This window comes from Phaethon lepturus, unplaced genomic scaffold (assembly GCF_000687285.1).
Source record: "Phaethon lepturus isolate BGI_N335 unplaced genomic scaffold, ASM68728v1 scaffold14560, whole genome shotgun sequence".
Lineage (NCBI taxonomy): Eukaryota > Metazoa > Chordata > Aves > Phaethontiformes > Phaethontidae > Phaethon > Phaethon lepturus.
In genome coordinates, this window is record NW_010512694.1 from 23,976 (window position 1) to 44,168 (window position 20,193).

The 20,193-nt window shown below is 40.3% G+C and overlaps 1 protein-coding gene across 3 annotated transcripts in view; it reads left to right on the top strand.

Annotated features, from left to right (window-relative positions):
* Window positions 1-264: 264 nt before the first annotated feature.
* STRBP (spermatid perinuclear RNA binding protein) overlaps window positions 265-20,193 on the top strand; it is a 33,414-nt gene continuing 13,485 nt past the window's right edge. Inside the window, exons 1-10 of one of the 3 annotated variants that reach the window (XM_010287816.1) lie at window positions 265-441; window positions 3,376-3,593; window positions 7,897-8,062; window positions 10,696-10,840; window positions 16,322-16,413; window positions 16,818-16,913; window positions 17,638-17,749; window positions 18,354-18,451; window positions 18,934-19,045; window positions 19,724-19,816. In XM_010287816.1, coding sequence (XP_010286118.1) covers window positions 439-441; window positions 3,376-3,593; window positions 7,897-8,062; window positions 10,696-10,840; window positions 16,322-16,413; window positions 16,818-16,913; window positions 17,638-17,749; window positions 18,354-18,451; window positions 18,934-19,045; window positions 19,724-19,816 — 1,135 coding nt within the window. In that variant the 5' untranslated portion in view covers window positions 265-438. Of the gene's footprint in view, window positions 442-3,375; window positions 3,594-7,896; window positions 8,063-10,695; window positions 10,841-16,318; window positions 16,414-16,817; window positions 16,914-17,637; window positions 17,750-18,353; window positions 18,452-18,933; window positions 19,046-19,723; window positions 19,817-20,193 lie in introns of all 3 variants that reach the window. The other 2 variants (XM_010287802.1, XM_010287808.1) reach the window with 2 other exon arrangements.

Sequence of the window (20,193 nt, forward strand, 5' to 3'; positions counted from 1 at the left end):
TGCCAGCTGGCTGACAAACCACACTGAGATAAGCTCTAACTGGCATGGGAAAGTCGTTGCAGATGTGTGGGCATGTTACAAAAAGTTGCTTTCCATAGTGACATCTGCTTGTTGTTCAGGAGTAAGTGGTTCAGTGACTGCCACCCCACCTCGGAGCCTGCTTGCTTTAATCGGTGGTTTGACTTCATGTGCTGCACTGAACGCTTACGGGAATTGTTCATTTTGCCGTTTCTGCTGGTTTCAAGTTGTTTCTCTCTTTTTGCAGGTGAATTACAGAAAGTGACTCCCAAAGCATCTTGGCTGTATGAACTCTTGAGCTGTCAAGGGACTGAGAGGCTTATGAAGAGGTTCTGTCAGGCAAAACAGTGCTTAGCAAAGACACCGAGGAGGAGGGAAAAGGAGAAAGGGAGGGAGAGAGAGCTGAAACACTAACACACCATGGTAGGTATTTGTCATCTTTCACAGGGTTGCGTTAAAAATGTTCTCTGCTCAAAGTCTTGCATGGGGCCTGATAAAACTAGAGTAAGGGGATTTTCTGACCTTGCGCTACATTAGAGGTGGTACTGCACGCTTTGAGAGAGCAAATGAGGTCTGATATACTGTCAGCCTCTTAAAACCAGAGTTGTCTTGTGAGCCTGCATTACATGAATTATTAAATATGAACAAAGGGGATGCTCATAAGGTATTCTAATAAAACTGGCATTAGCAAGCTGTAGCAAACAGCATGGGTGACCTTGAACTTGCAGATTGCATAACCAAATGCTGATATTCCCTTTCCACCTCTTCCTCACAAAAGCAAGTGTTGATTATTCATATTTGTGTGAGTGTGATTGAGTGTGGTTCTGTGTATACTTTGCTAATAGTGTAGATGAAACGTGTGTAGTCAAATATACTTGGTGTATGTTGTTTAAGGGAGGAGTTCTTTCTAATCTGCCTGGTATTGGTCGCAAATTGGGAATGCCTGAGATGTTGAATTTGTAAAACTGTGCAAGTCTGAAGTACTGTGGTGGTAAGATTCTAAACATGTGTTCAGGAAAAGACAATAAACCTACCCAGTTCCTGAAAAATATCTGTGGAGAGCAGTTTAAGCATATTTGTATATTTTTAAGTCCTCTAAGGATATTACTGATAGAATGGAAATAAGAATAAATGCAATAAATTTTAAATACAGTTCTCTAACATTTGGGTAGCTGATTGCTGCTGGTAGGCTGTGTGTTTATATTTTTAAAAAGACTGAAGATGAGACCTGTCACAGAGCACAAAGGGAAGAAGAACACTTGACAAAACAGAGTTGTCAATATACTGTATTTTAAATAGAGTCCCATTTTGCTATTATTTTTGACCTGAATTGCAATGAAGAATTGATCTTGTCAGTCCCTCTTCATTAGAAAACAAACTCTTAATTTAGGAGTTACTAATTTCTTCCTGTTTGACTGTTTTTCCTAATTGATATTTCATGAGATAAGAGATGGTGGGGGTGAATTAATAAATCCAGCACGTCAGTTTTCACTGCTGAACTGCAGCTTCTTTCTGTCTCCGTGTTGTGGATAAGCCACAAGAGGGACCTCCTGGAAGCATTTTGCAACCTCTCAAAGTACTGAGGATAATATCAGACCCCAACTGATGGGTTTCTTGTACTGCCTGAGTTGTCCATCTGGGTAGGAGCACAAAAGTTAGGAAAGGAATGATGTCACAATATTGCTCAGGACTCTTGAGTTTCACTGCAAAGTCTTTTAATTAGCACTCTAATCCCTTCCCATTCTTTCAATTTTTTAAGAAATTATTTTGGTCTCTTCTTACCAGTTCATCTCTATCCTCATCTTCATTCATGCCTTTGTAAATCCCTGGGCAGTTTGCTGAGCCTATATATTGCCTGTGACCTCATCTGCAGCAGCAACAAAACCATAAGGGAATGGCTAATTGTCTTGTTCTAAGGTGTCTTGCCATCGTCTCTAGCATAAATTGAGGAGAGACGGCTGCAGTCAGCACTTCCAGAATATGCAAAGTTGTATTTGGAGAGTATCAGTGCCCTTTACAAAGTAGGAATCTTCTCTATGTTCTCCTTGTCCACATGCTTTCCTCAGTCTGCTCTTGCCCCGGAATACTTATGTTCTAGATTTCTCTACCTTGAAATGAGGTTACCTTTTGGGATGGGGACCCTGCTTTTTCCCTTTGCTCTGAGCTATCCAGCTGCTGAAGGTTGAGACAAGCCAACAAAGATCGCTGAAATTCAGGAACTCCTTAATTCCCGCAAATATTCCAGGGGCGGGACGGGAAGCCCCTCTTTCTTTCAGTACTATTGCTCGCAACTTGTATCTCTGTGGGATGTAGGTCTTAGGCAAGATCAGGGCCTAAGTGACTTCTCACTGAGTTTGAAAGCTTGATCTAAATAAAAAAGCTAGTCAAAGGACGTGGGAAGTCAGAGACATTTAGTAGTGAAGTGAGTTGCCCAAGATCCTAGATTGTTACAAAGCTGGGAATAAAACTCGGGGTTTTTTTTTGGTCCCTGCTTCAGCACTCTAACCTTTTATACTTAGCCAGCTGGACCATGCCCTCTTCTCAAAGAGAAGCTTAGTGGGGAGGGCAGGGAGAAGTGAGGAAAAACAAAGAAAATGAGAAAAAAGAAAGGTGGGGGGGGCAGCAGTTACGAAAGGACAAGATGTAGAAACTCCATTTCTAGCCATTGCAAACAGAGTAATGCACACTACAGGTCTTGACCATATTTTTTACCCACTGTAGCTGCACATGGGAGTACAGAGACTCGTCTAGTCCTAGACCGAAGTTCTCCCTTTCTCTGGTTTGTGACTAGCGCACACAGTGTCACAGCTTCGCTTACAATGGACGTACCAGACAAAAGATGATACTCAGTTTGCTTAATTTTTAGATGTCTGTAGCAGCTAATCTGATACAGTAGTCTAGACTTCTGTAGTCACACGTGGGTGGGTGGGGAAATGTACCTTTAAAGCACAATTTATCTCATTCTAAAGTAGACATAAACTCTCCTCCAGAGGTGCCTGGTAGAGATAAATATGAACTGTGCTCCACATGTGCCTATTCCTCCTAGAAGCCAATAAAAGGATTCTAGAAGGGTTGAATTTAGGCATCAAATATTGGGTGCCATAAAACCCACCCAACTCAACCCTATATGTTTTACCAGCTTAGTGCTGATTTTGCACTGGTGTTTGGGTTCTTTTTTTCTGTAGTAAATTTATTTAAATAAAAATAAGAAATCACTCCTGCATGATTATAAGCAATGGTGGTCATAAAACACTTCCCTGCATCTGTCAGGGAGGATTCCCGTTCAGGCAATGTCCTTCTATTGATAATCCAATAACTCTGTTCTTTTTTCCCCCCCTGTTTCCCACTTCATAACAGAGATCTATCCGATCTTTTGCTAATGATGACCGCCATGTTATGGTGAAACATTCAACCATTTATCCATCTCCAGAGGAACTTGAAGCTGTCCAGAACATGGTATCAACAGTAGAATGTGCCCTTAAACATGTCTCTGACTGGATGGATGAAAAGAACAAGTCTACGAAATGTGAGGGTGATGTGGAAGCAAAGGAGGAAGCTGCAGAAAGCAATGCCAAGTGAGTGAGTTGAGCCTCATAATGTGTTACTGTACTGCTCTGAATGGGTTCCTTTCCTTCGAAATAAGAGTTGTAGTGTTACTTGATTCTCCTGCATATGAATGTTCATAGAAGGAAGTGGATATATTTGGACTTTTTGAGGTGGAAGCACATAGGGCGAGTGCAGGGAATAGTAATAAGCCCAATGTGGGCAGCAGTTGCTCTCTCTTTCATTATTTATTTTACTGGGACGTTGTGAAGCTGCACTTAGCAGACAAACTTTTCAGCTATTATATGTGAATATATGTCCCTGTAACACACAAATGCAAATTCACAGCTATGTAGCTTGGGGACTCCTTCAGTTTAATACACAAAAAAAGATTTTTATAAACTTTAGTTTTTATCCACTAAACTAACTTTTCTAAGGATCCACTGCCTTCTATCATTGCTATGATTTAACTCCAGTAGGCAACTCTGCCCCACACAGCCGTGCACTCACTCCCCTCCTGGTGGGATGGGGGGAGAGAATTGGAAGGCTAAAAGTGAGAAAACTCATGGGTTGAGATAAAGACAGTTTAATAGGTAAAGCAAAAGTCACACATGCAAGCGAAGCAAAATAAGAAATTAATTCACTACTTCCCATCGTCAGGCAAGTGCTCAGCCATCTCCAGGAAAGCAGGGCTCCATCACACGCAACAGTGACTTGGGAAGACAAATGCCATCACTCCAAATGTCCACCCATTCCTCTTTCTTCCCCCAGCTTTTATTGCTGAGCGTGACGTCATGGTATGGGATATCCCTTTGGCCAGCCTCGCTGGTGGGGTGGGCTGAGAAGCAGAAAAGGCCTTGACTCTCTGTAAGCACTGCTCAGCAGTAACGAAAACGTCCCTGTGTCATCAACACTGTTTCCAGCACAAATCCAAAACACAGCCCCATACCAGCTACTGTGAAGATATTAACTCTATCCCAGCCAAAAACGATTATGTAGTTCTTCACCGAGTAAAACATCTGTTTGCGCTATGTTCCAGCCTGACATGGTGCCAAGTTTTTTCTGCTTCCAAGAAGCAGGAACAACTGGTGCTTTTTTTTTTTTTATGTTTCTTTTTAACTTGGGCACTTCTGGCCTGTTAGTGGTTTCTGGATAATCTGTTTCACATGCTCTCCAACTCAGGTAAGTATCTACCTAGGTTACAGGTTAGGAAGGGAAGCACCAGGAGACCAACAGCCAATTGTTGTGACTTGGAAAACCTGACTTCCAGTTCCCTGCTCTTCCTGTGATGTAATACTTTTCTACTGAACTTCTTGGAACTTAATCTGGTTACACTGCCTGCACTAGAGATGTGGTCAAAGGACTTTCTCTGTTTTCTTTCCAGTGATAGATGGAATATTAAGAAGGTCTGCTGTTTATGTGGACTTTGCCCAGCACGTTCTGATCTTAAAACTGATGAAGTGTATTCTTTTTCATATATATTTGTTATGTTTTCTGACAGCTTTTATGGCAGTGAAAGGTTTATTGTAAGTCCTTTTTTTAATTTTTGGTGTCCTGGTAAATAATATATATTATGTCAAGTTGTTTACATTTTGGGATGGGGGAAGTGTAGCCTACTAAGGCAGTAATAGATGGAAGTAGAGACCCTGTATATCGTATACTTCCAGAGTAAGACACAATTCAGTGCAGGTAATGGAGGAAGATCTAAAAGACTTGTATCAGTTTTTAAACTGAAAATACAGTTAACTGTCTTAGTATGAGAGACACAGTGATTGCCATTATTTTTATCAGTTATTCCTAAATGCATAATGATATATGTCTGGAAATTCAAAAATGAAATACTGTTTCCTGTTTCATCGTAGTAGTATCATTCTTGGTTATTTCCAATTCTCTTTCAAATTTTGAGAGTAGTATTCCAAAAAGGAGGCATGAAGCTCTGCTGTACGTCACTAGCTGGATTGTACTTCCATTTAGAAACAATAACTGTTTCTAAATATTTAGGTATTAATAAACTATATTAACTGAGGAAGTTTGCGTGGGTGGGAAGAGCAGAAAGCATTCATGACCTTGATCTGGTTTTCCAACAGTGTCGTGGATTTTACAGACAGATTTTACCTGTGTTTTTCCACAGGTTGGTTTCTTAACATTTAAGCTTGTCTTTGATTATCTCTAGGATAAGGTGGTGGGCTTGGGAGCTCTTGAAAGAGACTGCTTGCTCTGCATGAAGTTTAAATGCAGCACCACCTACTCAGAGTACACTCATCCACATAAGAAATGTTCAGCAGCATGGAGACCATTATAGGATAGCCTTGGAAAAGTAAATATACAAATGGTCCCTCATTTTGATGCCTGTGGCTTTCTGTGTTCCCTAATAAATATTTAACGGACGCAAGTGTGATCACTGGCGTTTTTGTGTAAGGCTGAGCTGTGATGTGTTACTTTTTGGTGTGAAATGTATTCAAATAGAAAGAGCACAACACTTAAAATCATGAATATTTTTACATAAATTAATGTATAAATTGATTTAAGACAGTGTGATTGTATTACCACCAGAGAATAATTGTAGTGGATTGATAGGCTGCTTCTCCACAGATGGATAATTAAGTTTTGTCATCACCTCGGGGAAGGTATTTAAGCTCAGTGTTTTGCTATGCTATGCAGTGTGCTGTATGTTTTGTTGGTGACTTCCTGGCATTACTGGTGACATTCTTAGGTGTCTTCTGCTGTAGGCAAATAGGCACAGAATGGATTCTTCAAAAAAAAGCCAATTAAAAAAAAAAAATATCCAAGCCTGCAGTAAATGCTTTTGAGACAGTTGGATAGCCTTGCTTTCATGCATGCCTGTGCAGGATTTTTCACGCTTGTGCTCTCTTATAAATGCAGATTACAGTTTTTGTAAACATCAGTGTATTATTTATACATATAAAACAGTTTGGGTATTTATGCATTTGCTTTGAACAAATTATTTTACAAATCGCTTTACAAGCTAAAAGGGGTTTACAACGTAGAAAAATATCTAACTTGAAATGTCTTTATGCTAGTTGCAAACCGTATCTAAAGGAGTTTCGCATTTTCTCACATTTGCATCCAGATACTGTTAAAGTAGCGTAGTTCCAGGGTGGAAGTTGAGATGACGTTTACTTTTGTAGCAGTTTTTGTTAGTTTGCTTCCGGCTGTTCCAAGCATAGTAACTAGTTTGGGATCGTTGCTTCCTTTTCTGTGTCATTCCTTCTTTTCTTCTGTCTATTGTTTAAGCACCTGTTCCTCCCTTTCCATTTAAAATACATGGATAAAGATAGTACAGTTATCGGATGAAGATACTTCTGAGTGAAACTTTGGAGCTACGTGATAACCCTCAATCACAGTGTGACTGGGTTTGGGTTTTTTTTGAGGTTTTGGGGTTTTTTGTTTTATACCCAGTCCATCCCTCTGGGTAGTAAGACTGATGTGAAAGGGCTGCTGCCCTTCTGGCTGAGATGGTTTAGCACCTTTGCTGCTTATGTGCTTTCTGTGGTGTTTCTAATGGTGATGTGCTGCTGGTGAGATGCATCATGCGGCAATAGCCGGTGTTGAACTGTCAAAGATGCACTTCTTGCGTTTTTCTTGCTGTTTTTAAGCAATCCTAGCCTACGAAACTCTTTTTTGTTGCGGTCTTTCTCTCGGTACTCAAAACTGAAGTGTTCTTATGTTGCTTCGAAAGTTGTTCACTGCGGCTCTTAAATGTTCCTGTAAACTTTAGCTGGAGAGTAAAAATTAGTACAGACCTCTATTCCTGTAGGTGTCAGTGGTAAGACTTGTTGAAGCAATTGTGCCTGAACGACTTTTGGAAATTAGATGCTTTCCTGAAATATCAGTTTGTAGTACGGGCTAAAATTTCAGAAGTTGGTTGTATAATTTTAAAGATAAAGGTCTGAATGTACGGATCAACTAAAAGAAACACTGAAAAGGTGTGTGGCCAAGTTTAAAGTTGGAATGTCACTACAAGACGATTCAGTTCGATTCTGAAAACAGGATTTCTGTCAGAGAGCTCCCATAGATTAATTATTCTACTCTTTTGGTAGATCTGCAGGTAGTGAATTTGGGCTTTTTTGTGCCTTGTGACTTGAGCTAGGCAACTTCTGCCATTTGCGTGAATTGCAGATCAGTGCTTCAATTTTTTCACAGGAGCTACTTGCATAAAAGGAGTCTGTACTTTTCACTTTCTGATCAAGTGATACGCCACTTTAGCACGGTCATCAGTCCCATCCATTTCTCTCCTCACTGTGGTAGGATAATACAATTATTTTGAATGTGTGAAAATACCATTATAATTACTCCACATTGTTTCATTTTCAGGGATCAAGGTGGTCGGACGTTGTGTGGTGTTATGAGAATTGGCTTGGTTGCAAAGGGCTTGCTGATAAAAGATGATATGGATCTGGAGCTGGTTCTCATGTGCAAAGAAAAGCCCACAAAGACCTTGTTATGTATAGTTAAAGACAATCTCCCAGCTCAAATTCAGGTGAGTTAATGTAGCGTAGTCCTCTAACAATGGTGATAGCACTGCAAAGGTGTATTTGGGTAAAGGCTGGAATTTGTTCCAGGAAGAAAGGCAAGTGATCTAGATTAAAGACATTTTGAATCTAGGATGACATCTAGGGTGTGTGACACATTTAATGTGGTGACATGAAGTAGTGATTCAGAAAATTTAACATCTTATTCCTGTTGTTGTCTAATCCCTGTGTGCGATGTCCATTGTCCTATGACGGCAGCCAGCCCTTCTGTTTCGTAACTGATGCAGCTGACCTTTGCTCTCTGGTCCAACCACTAACGTGAGCTAAATTGCAGTCCCAGAAATCTTCCTGGCTCGAGCATGTGAATCGGTCTGTGGTGTTGTCCCCTGCCCGAACCTGAAGTTCCACGCTGCAGCTGCTTTGCTTTGCTTGGGCTGTTCCAAGATAAATGCCTCTGTACTTCTGAAGTGAGAACAAGTCACTTTAGGTGGTCACTGATTTTAGCTTCTGTTAATCATGAGCTCATAATTTTTTCATTTATGGCTATTTAATTCTGATGTTGGCATCCTGTAGGCAGCGCTTACAGCTAATATTGGTCTCTTTACAGCAGCTAGGGATAATGCTTTTTTGGCAAAGTTCTGAGTCTGAGTAATCAGTCCGGCGTCCAGACTGATACACGCTGTCACCAAGAAGCTGTGCCCTGAAGTATTCCACTGCAAGTGCCTCTCTCCAAACAATATTCAAACTTCATCTGCTTTTCTGCCTTGTGTTTATTTCAGCATAGACAGTATGTGTGTTACCTGTTCTCACTGCTCATTTGTTCATATAAAGGACTTGTTTTAATGAGATGATGTTGTGCCTGCAGATGTGGCCCTATCCATAGTTGAGAATGCTAAGGATCTCCTGAGTAGTAAAGAGTAAATTCTACTTGTTTGTAGTGAGGTGTGACATGAGAAGGGTTGAAAGTGAAAAGAAAAGTTAGCATATGCTTTGAAAAAAGTGAGAATGGCAGAATAGATGTAATTAAAAGATGTGAAGACTGCAATACATTCAAGGGACAAGTCGGTAAGATCCTATGGGGAAGCACTGTGAGGGAAGGGATTACAGAGAAGGTGAGGCAAGAGGAATCTGGCTCATGAAAGAAGCTATAGCCATCGTGGGCATAAAAGACGATAAGAGGTTCTGCAGATGCATCAGAGGAGAGAGGAGGAAAGTGTACGCCCGACAGCGGACAAAAAGAGCAAATGAGGTACAGAGATGTTAATAGCTTCTGCTTTGCTTCTTTGAAGGCTAGAAGTGTGCAGATGCTTAAACATTTTCATCTCACCAATAAAGGAGCTGGAGGAGTGCAGATTGCAACAGGGAAAGAAGTCAGAATATAAGCTAGATATGTTCTAACTGTGTGGTCTTGCTGAAACAAACACCAACGCAAGGAACAGCTTCAGGACCCTGAACCATCTGTGGTTATCTTGGCGCTTGTGGAGGTTGAGAGGGGGGTCCCAAAGGACTGCTGACAGACCTGCAGATACAGGTCACTTGAGATAACTCTGATGCAATGCATGTCAATGGAACACATTATAAGGCAGTAGTAGGTAGTTTTGTTTACCTACAAAAGAAATCCTAAGCAAGAAACGAACAGTTTATCGAAAACAACTTCTAAAACATGTGATTTACACATGAGAGGAAGGTCATGTTTTCCAGGCATTGCCAGGGATCTCTCCTGGAGCTGGTATTAATGAATGAAGTGGGTGACAGTGGTGTCCTGCATCCAGTTTCTAGTGCTGTGTGGAAAGGGAGTGAGAGAGATGGACAGCTAAGTTGGAGAAAATCAGATGAGTGAGAATGAGCACTTACAAAACCACATAATTAAAATTACCTGGTTTGGAAAAAGTCAAGACCGAATGCAGGTGTAAATTTTAAGACATTAATGGTTATTTATAAAGGGATAGTGATTCACACGACTGCCGAAGGTAGGATGAGAAGTAACTGGAACTGTAGCAAGGGGCATTTTTGTTGCAAAACAGGTCATCTAAATTACATGTGCGGCTAAGAATCAGAATAGACTATTTAGAGAGATGGTGAAATCTCTGTTGCTAGGGCATCTGAAGAATATCTTAGGGTTGCTAAGAGATGGCCAAGGTGTACTTGGTCGTAGTTCATGGCAGGTACATGGACTGGGTGAGCTGGTGCAGCTGCTGCACCGGAGTCTGTCATCCGTTTGCACTGACAGTTCTGGTTGTGTTGGTCATACTGCACATGGGAGCTTCTACATTTAGAGGCAGCCTCACCGGAGAAGCGTGTACTTGTTAAGAACAAAAGTTGCTGGTGGTATTTTGCATACTATCAGCTATGGAAGTCAGCTTCTGTCTTGATTGGGCGGGCGGGGGGAGACAAAAAAAAGTTCAAAAAACAGTGGTAATGTAGTGTAACTGCTTAGTACTCTCATTAAACTTGCTACAAATCTTTTTTCTTAAGCATGTTACTGGGGTTTTTCTGTTCTTTAATGAGGGAGGCAAGGCCTTATTTGTTATTGCAGTGTCTTGTAGACTTCTCATTAGTTGAGAGACATATGCACATGCAGAGATTCTGCAGGTTTTCTTTTGATTGGGAGATTCTTGAAATCTTTCTTGGTGACTTTCAGAAACTTACAGAAGAGAAGTATCTCGTGGAGCAGCATGTAAATGAGGCAGCTATTATTATTCGTAACACAAAGGAGCCCAAGCTAACTTTGAAGGTGATACTTACATCCCCTCTCATTCGAGATGAAGCAGAGAAGAAGGAAGGAGGTACACAGAGCGTTTTAACTTGTTTTTAAGACTGTTCTATCGAAATGCCCTGACTGTGCAGCACAGGGTTAATTGGGAAGTAGGTTTTAACCGTGCATCATCTACTAACTAGATTGGCTATTGCCACCATAGGTTACATTCTTTGTGCCTTAAAAAGACAACAGTCACTTAATTTTCATGTAAATATGCATAGTTTTCATTTGCAAGCAATATTCCTACAGTGTTAACTTTGGCATACAATTAGATCTTAGTTCTCCTCTCTTTCAGACTTGCTAGTTAACTCTTGAGCACCCCAGTGCTGCACAGTCTTGTTTTCAGATTAAGTCAGTCAAGTGGGATTGGTTTGTAGTATCTTGAAAAACTCATAAAATTGTTTCTCTTTTTACATTAAAAAAAAAAACAACTGTCCTGCAAATCTTGCAAGTATGTCATCCTGGCCCTCAATTTTTATTAATTGATGATACATATGTGTATGTTTCTAGCTTTAAGAATTTCCTAACTGGGATACAGTTGAAGTTACAGTGCTATAATACAGCACTTTCACTTCTGAATTGACCATTGTACCTCATGTCCTTAGAGCAAAATAGATATAGAAAACTGTAACTTAGTTTCTTTCCGTTCCTTCTCCCTAACTGCGTGATGTCCAGTATAGTTATATGCCCCTTGTTAAAGGAACGTTGACTGGTAGTATCAATGAGGTTGGAAACAAACCAAGAGAAATAGAGAAGAGCAACTGTAGCCATACTTTGTTTTATTTTTAAACTCTTGTCAGTAATATCTGCTTCCGCTTCCCAAACCTATCCCTAGAAACTTTGCCACTGGATGATGTCAGACCTTTGACCAACTGGCCACTCTCTGTCATGACAACTGAGGCAGCTGGGCCCATGTGGGCTAGGGAACTCCCTGTCGCTCTTTTCCCATTTCTAGACTTGCCACAAGTCCTTTGCTTCCTCCCTTCTCCCACGTGAACTACCGATACAACGAGAAACGTTGGTCAGTGTCTCCATTTTTGTCTCACGCAATGGCAGGAAGGATCCCTTGTCAAATGAAACGTGACACTTTGGCAGCAGTTGGATGCAGAGAAATCTTACAGAACAGATGAATGGCAAAGATTTCCTAATTGCAATGTTTGTCTATTCTCAAATTCGTAACCATGCTCTTTTGCAAGGCCATTAAAAATAAATCGCATATTACTTCAGTTCTTCAACTTCCCGTAAGATGCTGAGATTAGCTCTGCAGTTGCAGCTGATACGTGTTCATGAGAAAGAGCACAAAGTGCAGAACAAATTTTAATGGTAAAGGATTTGCAGTTTTCTCACAAGGGGATACAGTTTTGCACAAAGGCTTCTGTCCAAGTATTCTCCTGCAAAAAGTGATGCCATTGTGGCAGTAAACTCTAGGTACTCCTGAATTAATCTCAAACTGAGTAAGGGTTTGAATTTTTATGCTTCCCTATATTTAAAATGTAGATATTCTGTTTTCAGTATCTTAAAATATTTTCAAAATTCTGTACTAATTTTTTAAAAACTGAAAACCATTGTACTACCTCTCTTAGAACACTGCTATGCTATCATTTCTGTACCGCTGGTGAGGATAGTTAATAGGGTAATGGATCTTGCTTTAAAGCCCGGGTTCTTTGATTCATCACAAGTGACCAGACATTTATCATATTCAAAGGTATGTGAAACATTATGCAGACGTCACCAAGTAAATTGAAACGGGGGTGGGATACCTTTTTTCATAATATTTCCAACCATATTTAGGTCACGGTCACTTAGATTGAGGCCAAAGAGGTTTCACATCTAATAGCAAGGAACAGTACTCGGAGGAACTGTCTGGTGAAAACACCTCGATCCCCAAAGGAAGTACTGCCGTATGTTTTCAATAGCCCTGAGTAATGCCAACCAAATGCAAATATACTTCCTGTGCAGTTTTAAAAACTGTTTTGAGTTTATTCCATACGTCCTTTTGACTGAAGGAGCTCAAAATGCTTGCCAACTTGCCTTTCATCTTACATGTAAGATAGGCCGCTGGATTGCAGGCGCTGCCGCTCCCAGGGAGCAGAGGCTGCGCAGAACTGACCAAGGTTTCGGTGTTCGGTGTGATTAGCACTAATCTGTCCTCTAACCAAACCGGCAAGGTTAGGCGCCGCCGACCTCGTTACCAGTGCTCCCATTTGTTCTGTAGGAATGCTGTGTGTGCCTTCATGCCCTGATGTCAGAATGTATCGAAAAACATTCCTGGATTTCTCTTCAGTCCCCACCTCTTTGGAAAAGTGTTCATGTTTAAGATGCGGTGTTTGTCCTATTTGTTTTTGCTGCTTGTTAGCAAAAATAAATAGTGGACCAGTGTGTGTGTGTGCATTTCAACGTTTCCCACAAATGGCTATCCATAAAGCTCTGCTTTCTCATGTCGACTTGAGAAGTCAAGCACCTGAAATTGCTGCATTTTGCATCAGTTTGAAATTTAAAGTTCTTAAGGAACTGAATTTTTAGTCATAGCATCAAATATAAATTGGGCTTTCCAGACCAGAACCTTGTAGCTTGCAAATCAGTTGTTGTTACCGAGTGTACAGTAACGACAAGCTTATGTAATAATAAACAAGTTTGTTTACCAAAGCGGGGCTGCAATCAACCTTGCTCCTTGAGCAGCTACTGCATAAACAGTCTGCCTCTGCTGCGGCCTTCACGGGGCTGACGCAGCCCGCGACGCCTCAAGGTGCCAAGCGCCTTTGAAGGGGCACCGAGCCACAGACTTACCTGCGGAGATGACGACGCTCCTCACACGGCTGGCCCCACATGAGCGAAGCTGGCAGCTGCTGTGTGAAGGGCGAACATACAGCAAGTGGGGAGCGAGTTACCGAAGGACTGGTTCAGTCTTGCATAGTGCGAGCTGATGTCAGGGCTTTACCATTAACTGTTCATTAAACTCCTTGTATCATTGCCCTTGCTAAAAGCACAAGGAAAAAAGTAAAGCTTTGCAATCACGTTTGAAAATTTTGATTAGATCTCACTTTCCTGACTGGCAGAGCATGAAGAAACATGCCATTCTCCTGAGGGTGTCCAAAGGGAGCCTGCTGCAAGCCGCTCGCCCTCTTTACTGCCTGTTCTCTTCATCTTTCTGTTTAATAGAATCTTGCACCCAAAAGTTGGCTGACTGCAACATCTGCGAAAGGTGCTCAGGACACTGGTACTGAATTTGTAATTGGCAAAGTTCTCCTAGATATTTGTAATTTAGACCTTTGGAAAAAGCCTTAATCCTGTAGAAAAAAGTATAATTCTAACTTGTTGACACAAATTACATCTTAGGAGGTTTTTCATTCACCTGAATGAGATGACACATTCTGTAGTTGAAAGGAAAAATTAATTTACTTTGTCAATGGCTGCAACACACTTTAGCAAAGCCTTGTACAATACTAAGCAAAAGTCCCTAGGTGTTTGAAGATCCAGTTCATTGCAAAAAATTAAGGATTTTGCAATCAGTCACCTTTGCCATTTCTAACGTTTTAAAAGAAGATTCTGATCATTCATTGACAGTAGTTGTTTTATACAATACATGAGCTTTAAGCAGATGTTTATATTGTCCACAATAAAGTTTTCTTACAGAACTGCCTAGATGTACATTTGGTAATTGCGTGCCACAACATTACTCCTGAAAATAATGAAACTGCAAAGGAAATTTAGAAGCAAATCCTGTGTTCCAAAAGTGACCTTTTGTGCTCATAGGAATCCAGTGCTTTGAGACTTTGCAGCTTTTATTTGGAAAACAGGCAAGAGGAGTGATTAATCACAATATTGTAATACTGTTGATGAGGGCAATAAGAAACAATGCAAATATCTGCTGCGAAGTTCACCAGGGTTTAGAAAATAAGCTTATAGCACTTAAGTCTTCTGCTGACAGCAGAGCCAGCAGATGCGAACTGCAGCTGTGGACTGTCAGACAAGATACCTGGTTCTATTCAGTTTTACACTGGTTTGGGGTTTTTTTTGGCTTTGAGCTCTTTTATCCATCATAACATAATGTGCTTTTACCAGGGTAACCTGCCCATTGAATGGCATAGGAGGTGAAGCAACTTAACATTAAAGATGCAATTGCACGTGCAACCAATACTATCCAGAGTAACCTATGAAAATGTACTTTGAGATGTTGCTACTAAATTGTACTACAAATTGATGGTACTTTTTTTTTCTCCTAACTTGTTCTCATTTTTTAAATATCTTGCTGGATTTTGCTTATCTAGCGTAGTCTTCAATTTGGAATGGATATTGTATTTCATTCAGACCTGCATAGGTCTCTTAAGACATGGAGAACTGACCATTATGAATAATGAAAAGACTATACTTCCAAGTTACTTATTTTTACATAAAGAGTAATTGTAATTCATAGGAAAACAACATATTCAATGTTTTAGTTGAGCCATGGATTCATTTAGTATTTCCAAGATGTTCTGCTCATGTCAGCTAAAACTAAAATCTTTTTAACCTGCTTCCACAGATATGCAAAATCTGTCATTTGTACAGTTTCCAGAGAATCTGGGTGTTAGTAACTCCTTAGGATTAAAAAAAAAAAAAAAATTTAGGGAAGAAAGGATTGATGCATAATGTCCCTCAATATAGAATTGGATGTGACTGCTAAAAGCAGTTTGTTGCATGCTGGATAAAAAAAGAGAAGGGGGGAGGAAAGTGTAAACCTGCACAGAAGATATCGGTATCTTGTCTCTTAAATCCTTCTTTGAATTTCCTCTGTTGATTTCAGTTGATGTTGGGAAGAGAAGATTTTTGCAGGAGGGGACTACCTCTCGAATATGTTAATAATCTGGAAGTTACCAAACTTACTTCTTTCAGATGTTCTGGTGATATGAAAGACTAATCAAACTGTAAAATTGCTTACTTGCATTTCCTGTATATTTCTTTCATTCAATTACATTGGCTAGTACTGTTCATGCAATAATACTTCAAATTCAGTGTTTTTCTTGGGAATTCTCACCCATGGTGAGTTACATGCATGGACGTAACTTTACTTTTTACCTATTATAATTTTTTTTTCTACTCCCCCAAGAATATCTTCCTCTTGTCAAAAGAAGCTTGTCTCTTTGAAATTCTGTGCCACTTTTGTGGAATAAAAGTCACAAAGAAGGGAAAGGGGGCGGGGGGGAAGCCCAATACAACCCAACAAAAAAAAGTGCTATATAGCTATTTTCTGCCCTGAAATGTGTTCTACATTCTTAATAAGATCCCAGATTGTCTGTAGCAGTGGCCATCTTTATTATTACTATTATTTTACAATGAGTGAATGCCTTTGCTTCTGTTGCACATGTGCACATTTACTACCTTTAATGGCTTGTTTAAATTAAATAACACAGTGCACTTAAATTCTGGGAGTCTTATTATCTCATTGAGATGCTGCCGCTCTTTTTGTATTGTGACAGAAACCCCTTGGTCAAATTGTATCTGTCTCTTTTTATCCCATTTTTACCAGTAGATAATGTTGCGATGAAAGATCCTCCGGACTTATTGGACAGGCAGAAATGCCTGGAGGCCTTGGCGTCTCTGCGGCACGCCAAATGGTTTCAGGTTGGCTATTTGTTCTTACCTTGTTGTTATTGTAGCCTTACGAGGTTTAATTTGAGACAGTTTTAATTATAATGCCTCTTTAATTTCTGACTAGTCCCTAATAGAGCAAAGGTCTAGAATTCCGAATTCAGTGCTGTACTGCGCAGGGGCAAACTGACAGGGAGACAGCCAACTGGTCTAGAGTTGTCATGAGGCTACAAAAGCAATATTGACATTTTGCTTCCTATTTTATATGTGTCTCTAAGTTGAACTACTTTACTTTTCTGTAACTGTTTTTATTTTGCATGAAGCTGATTAAGCATTAAGTAATAATAATTTTTAAAAAATCTATCCCAGGACTCTGTGCATTTAAAAAGAAAAGCCAGGTTTTTGCAGGTGTATTGGAATCATTCTGTTTGTTTTAGGCCAGGGCAAACGGACTAAAATCATGTGTAATTGTCCTTCGTATTCTGCGGGATTTGTGCAACAGAGTCCCCACATGGGCACCACTGAAAGGATGGGTAAGTACAGAAAGATTTGAAGGCCACAAAGTCAGGTCTCAGATCTCCTCAGAATTGTAGGAATGTCTGGATCTGAGAAAACAGTGCATTGTATGAAACTCCTCCTTAACCCCCTCTTCCTTTTACTGCCCGCTAACTTACCTGTGTAGAAGAGTGCTTGTAGGAAGGAAAGAGAACGCAGTATTTGTGCAGTCAGAAAGATGTACAGATACTGGGGAAAAAGACGTAATATTGTGGGCCTTGCACATCCTCAGGGGTTTGCAATAGAATCCCGCTGGTTGCCTCCAAGTTTAGCTTTTTAAAAATATCCTGCTACCAGAGGATACCGTTTCACGTTAGCAGGTTTGGGGAGGGCCAAAGGCTCTGCATATCCAGAGAGGAACACTTTGTAGGTCAGCGGAGGCAGTGTTTTCTCTCGCGTAGAACTGACAGCCCTTTGAGAGGAGGAGAATATTCATGTGATCTGGCTTTAGAACGAGGCTCCTCCTTTTAGACTTCCTGGGCAGTTAATGGAGAGCAGTTGGCTTCCTCCAAAGGCAACTTGGAGCAGGGAACAAATACATGTGCCATGAACTGTCCTCTGGGATGGATGTCTCTGTCAGACCTGTAGTGGATTAAAAATTAAGTAAGCTGATGTGAATATTCTTCCCCTCTACCCCTGCATATTTAACTGCAGTTACAGTTACCCTTGTGTCCATACTAATCATAATTTAATGTCTTCTAGCCACTCGAGCTTATCTGTGAAAAATCTATAGGTACTTGTAATAGACCTTTGGGCGCTGGGGAAGCATTGCGACGAGTGATGGAATGTTTGGCGTCTGGAATTCTGCTTCCTGGTAAGGGGCGAAAATAACTTCAGGAGCACAAAAGGTTGATCAGGCAGCGTTCGCATTTGCTGTTGCTGTATGATTAGATGAAAAATGCCTGCCTTGAACTTCTAACCTGTAGTGGAGCTAAAGTGGTTTCTTGTTTCAAATAAAATAAAAAAAAAGGGGGGGGGGGAAGTTGCATGGTTGTAACTGTTTGAATAAGTACTTCCAAAGCATAGAGGTTAATGGAGAACGTTAGATTTGTTTATAAATTAACCCCTATCTCATTAAGGGGTTGCAAATAAGTAGACTTAATGACCATCTGTTTTCTATAAATTCATTGAAATCTACATATCTATCCAAGTTATTTTTTTTTTCTAAACCTACTGCTTTTCGTTTATGCTGTTACACATGTGCAGTGTTAACCCTGATAAATTCTGTGGCCGCTTGCTGGAAGGGAGTAAAACCCTGGGGTTATCTCACTTTCTGTGATGTTTGTATCCCTTACTGGAAAAGGCGCGCTTCCCACTCTGATGAAGACTGAGACTAGCTGTTGCAATATCATTCATGCCCTTTTTCATATTGCTTCTCGTTTACTCTCAATAATCTGCTTTGCCTCTTTCCTTCCTAGGAGGCCCTGGTCTGCATGACCCCTGTGAACGGGAGCCAACAGATGCTTTGTCTTATATGACAGTTCAGCAAAAAGAAGCCATTACACACAGTGCTCAGGTAGAAAACTTGGGCATTTGAGGAGCTAGATACTGCAACAGTGAAGATTTCAGCTCGTTAATACAACTTATTCTCTGCCAGGATAGCTTATTTTAATGGCAGTTCTGACAGTTCTTCTGGTGCGCTACCCTGGAAAGATTAAACGGTAGTTCAGTAGTTCATGAGTGCGAGTTAAACATGTATGAAATCTAATCCTTGCAAAAGGCAGTCTAATGTGCGTGCACCACTTGCATCCCACCTCAAGTGCTTATGGCACAGAGCCTTTCAGTAGGCTCCCTGTCCATGTGCCCTGCACTTTGTATTACCAAAACTAAGGAGTTTTAAATTTTTAGACATTAGCATTTTCTATGGCTATCATAGACAGCTGTAGAAGCTGTCTTCTCATAGAAGTGGTTTTGCGTCTACAAACTTACTTAGAAACTTAGACAACTGAGGTAAAGCGCTGCTGTGATGTAACTTACGTTTCTGCTGTCACCTTATAGCATGCCCTGAGATTATCAGCCTTTGGTCAGATCTATAAGGTTTTGGAAATGGATCCCCTCCCATCAAATAAGTCATTTCAGAAATATTCCTGGTCAGTAACTGACAAAGAAGGTAGGTAGTGTTTGCTCCAAAAATCACTAATTGGGCAGTAGACTAGGGGTTAATTTAGAATGGGTGAAATTCCTGAGTTTGTATGCTGTGAATGCATGGTAAAGGCTTTCCTTTGTGTTAAATGTGGGGTTTTTAAAAAATATTTCCTTGCTAGGAGAAAATCTGGAAGGTTCTGTTCTCTAGAAGCAGCAGCAGAGGAGCAGCAGTACAGCTAGAATATAGCTGATGATTTTCTTTAAGCACAGGTCCTTTGGGGTCTGAAGAGTAACAGTAGTGTTTATGATTCTTATGCTGGGGAAGGAGAGACTGTAGACTAGTCAAAAAGCATATAACAAGTGGCCGTAATAAGAATTACTCGAGAATTCTTCCTAGAAAACAATGTACATCTAAGAAAAATAAATTTTCCATGTATATTTTTGGTAAAAACAACTCTCTTAAAGTTCTTGCCTTAGACTAACTGTAAAAAAAACAACACTGCAAAATTAAACTACTTCTTGCATGGCATGGTACAGTGAGTAATAAGCTAATATTGGCTTATGTGTAGCAATAGGAAAGCTTTGACTGATGGTTGAGTTCATTTTAAACATGCAAGGAACAGTATGGGACTAATCAGACTCCTGCTGTGGAATTTTGTTTTTCTAATAGCATATCCATATTACAAGGAAATTTATACCCTAGGTACAGGCTCATCTGCTCTTAAGAGACCGTTTGAAGATAGTGTTGGGGATGATAAAGATCCAAATAAAAAGATGAAGCGTAATCTGAGAAAAAGTAAGTGCAACACTTGTCCGTTCTGTTTTCAAAGATCTATTGTACAGTGGGAGCTGGTTTAAAAAGCTTCTCTGTGTTGGTGTGGAATAGTATGTGAAAAAGTCTTTGGAACAAAAAATGTTGTGTCTATCACCCCACATTTGAAATGTCAAACACCTATCGTGCATCTGAATTTCCCCCGACATGTTTTACTAACGGAATGATTTGCATTTTTAAATGGGATTACCCATCAAGTTACAGTCAAATTTAAGTTGCCCCAAGCAGCTGAGGTATTTTATTGATAATGCCCCTGTGCTCTGGTTTGGTTTTTTTTTCCAAAATACTGCAGTGACTTTGCTGTGCGAACATTTGCCATTTTGCATTCTTCCCCTTTTTGA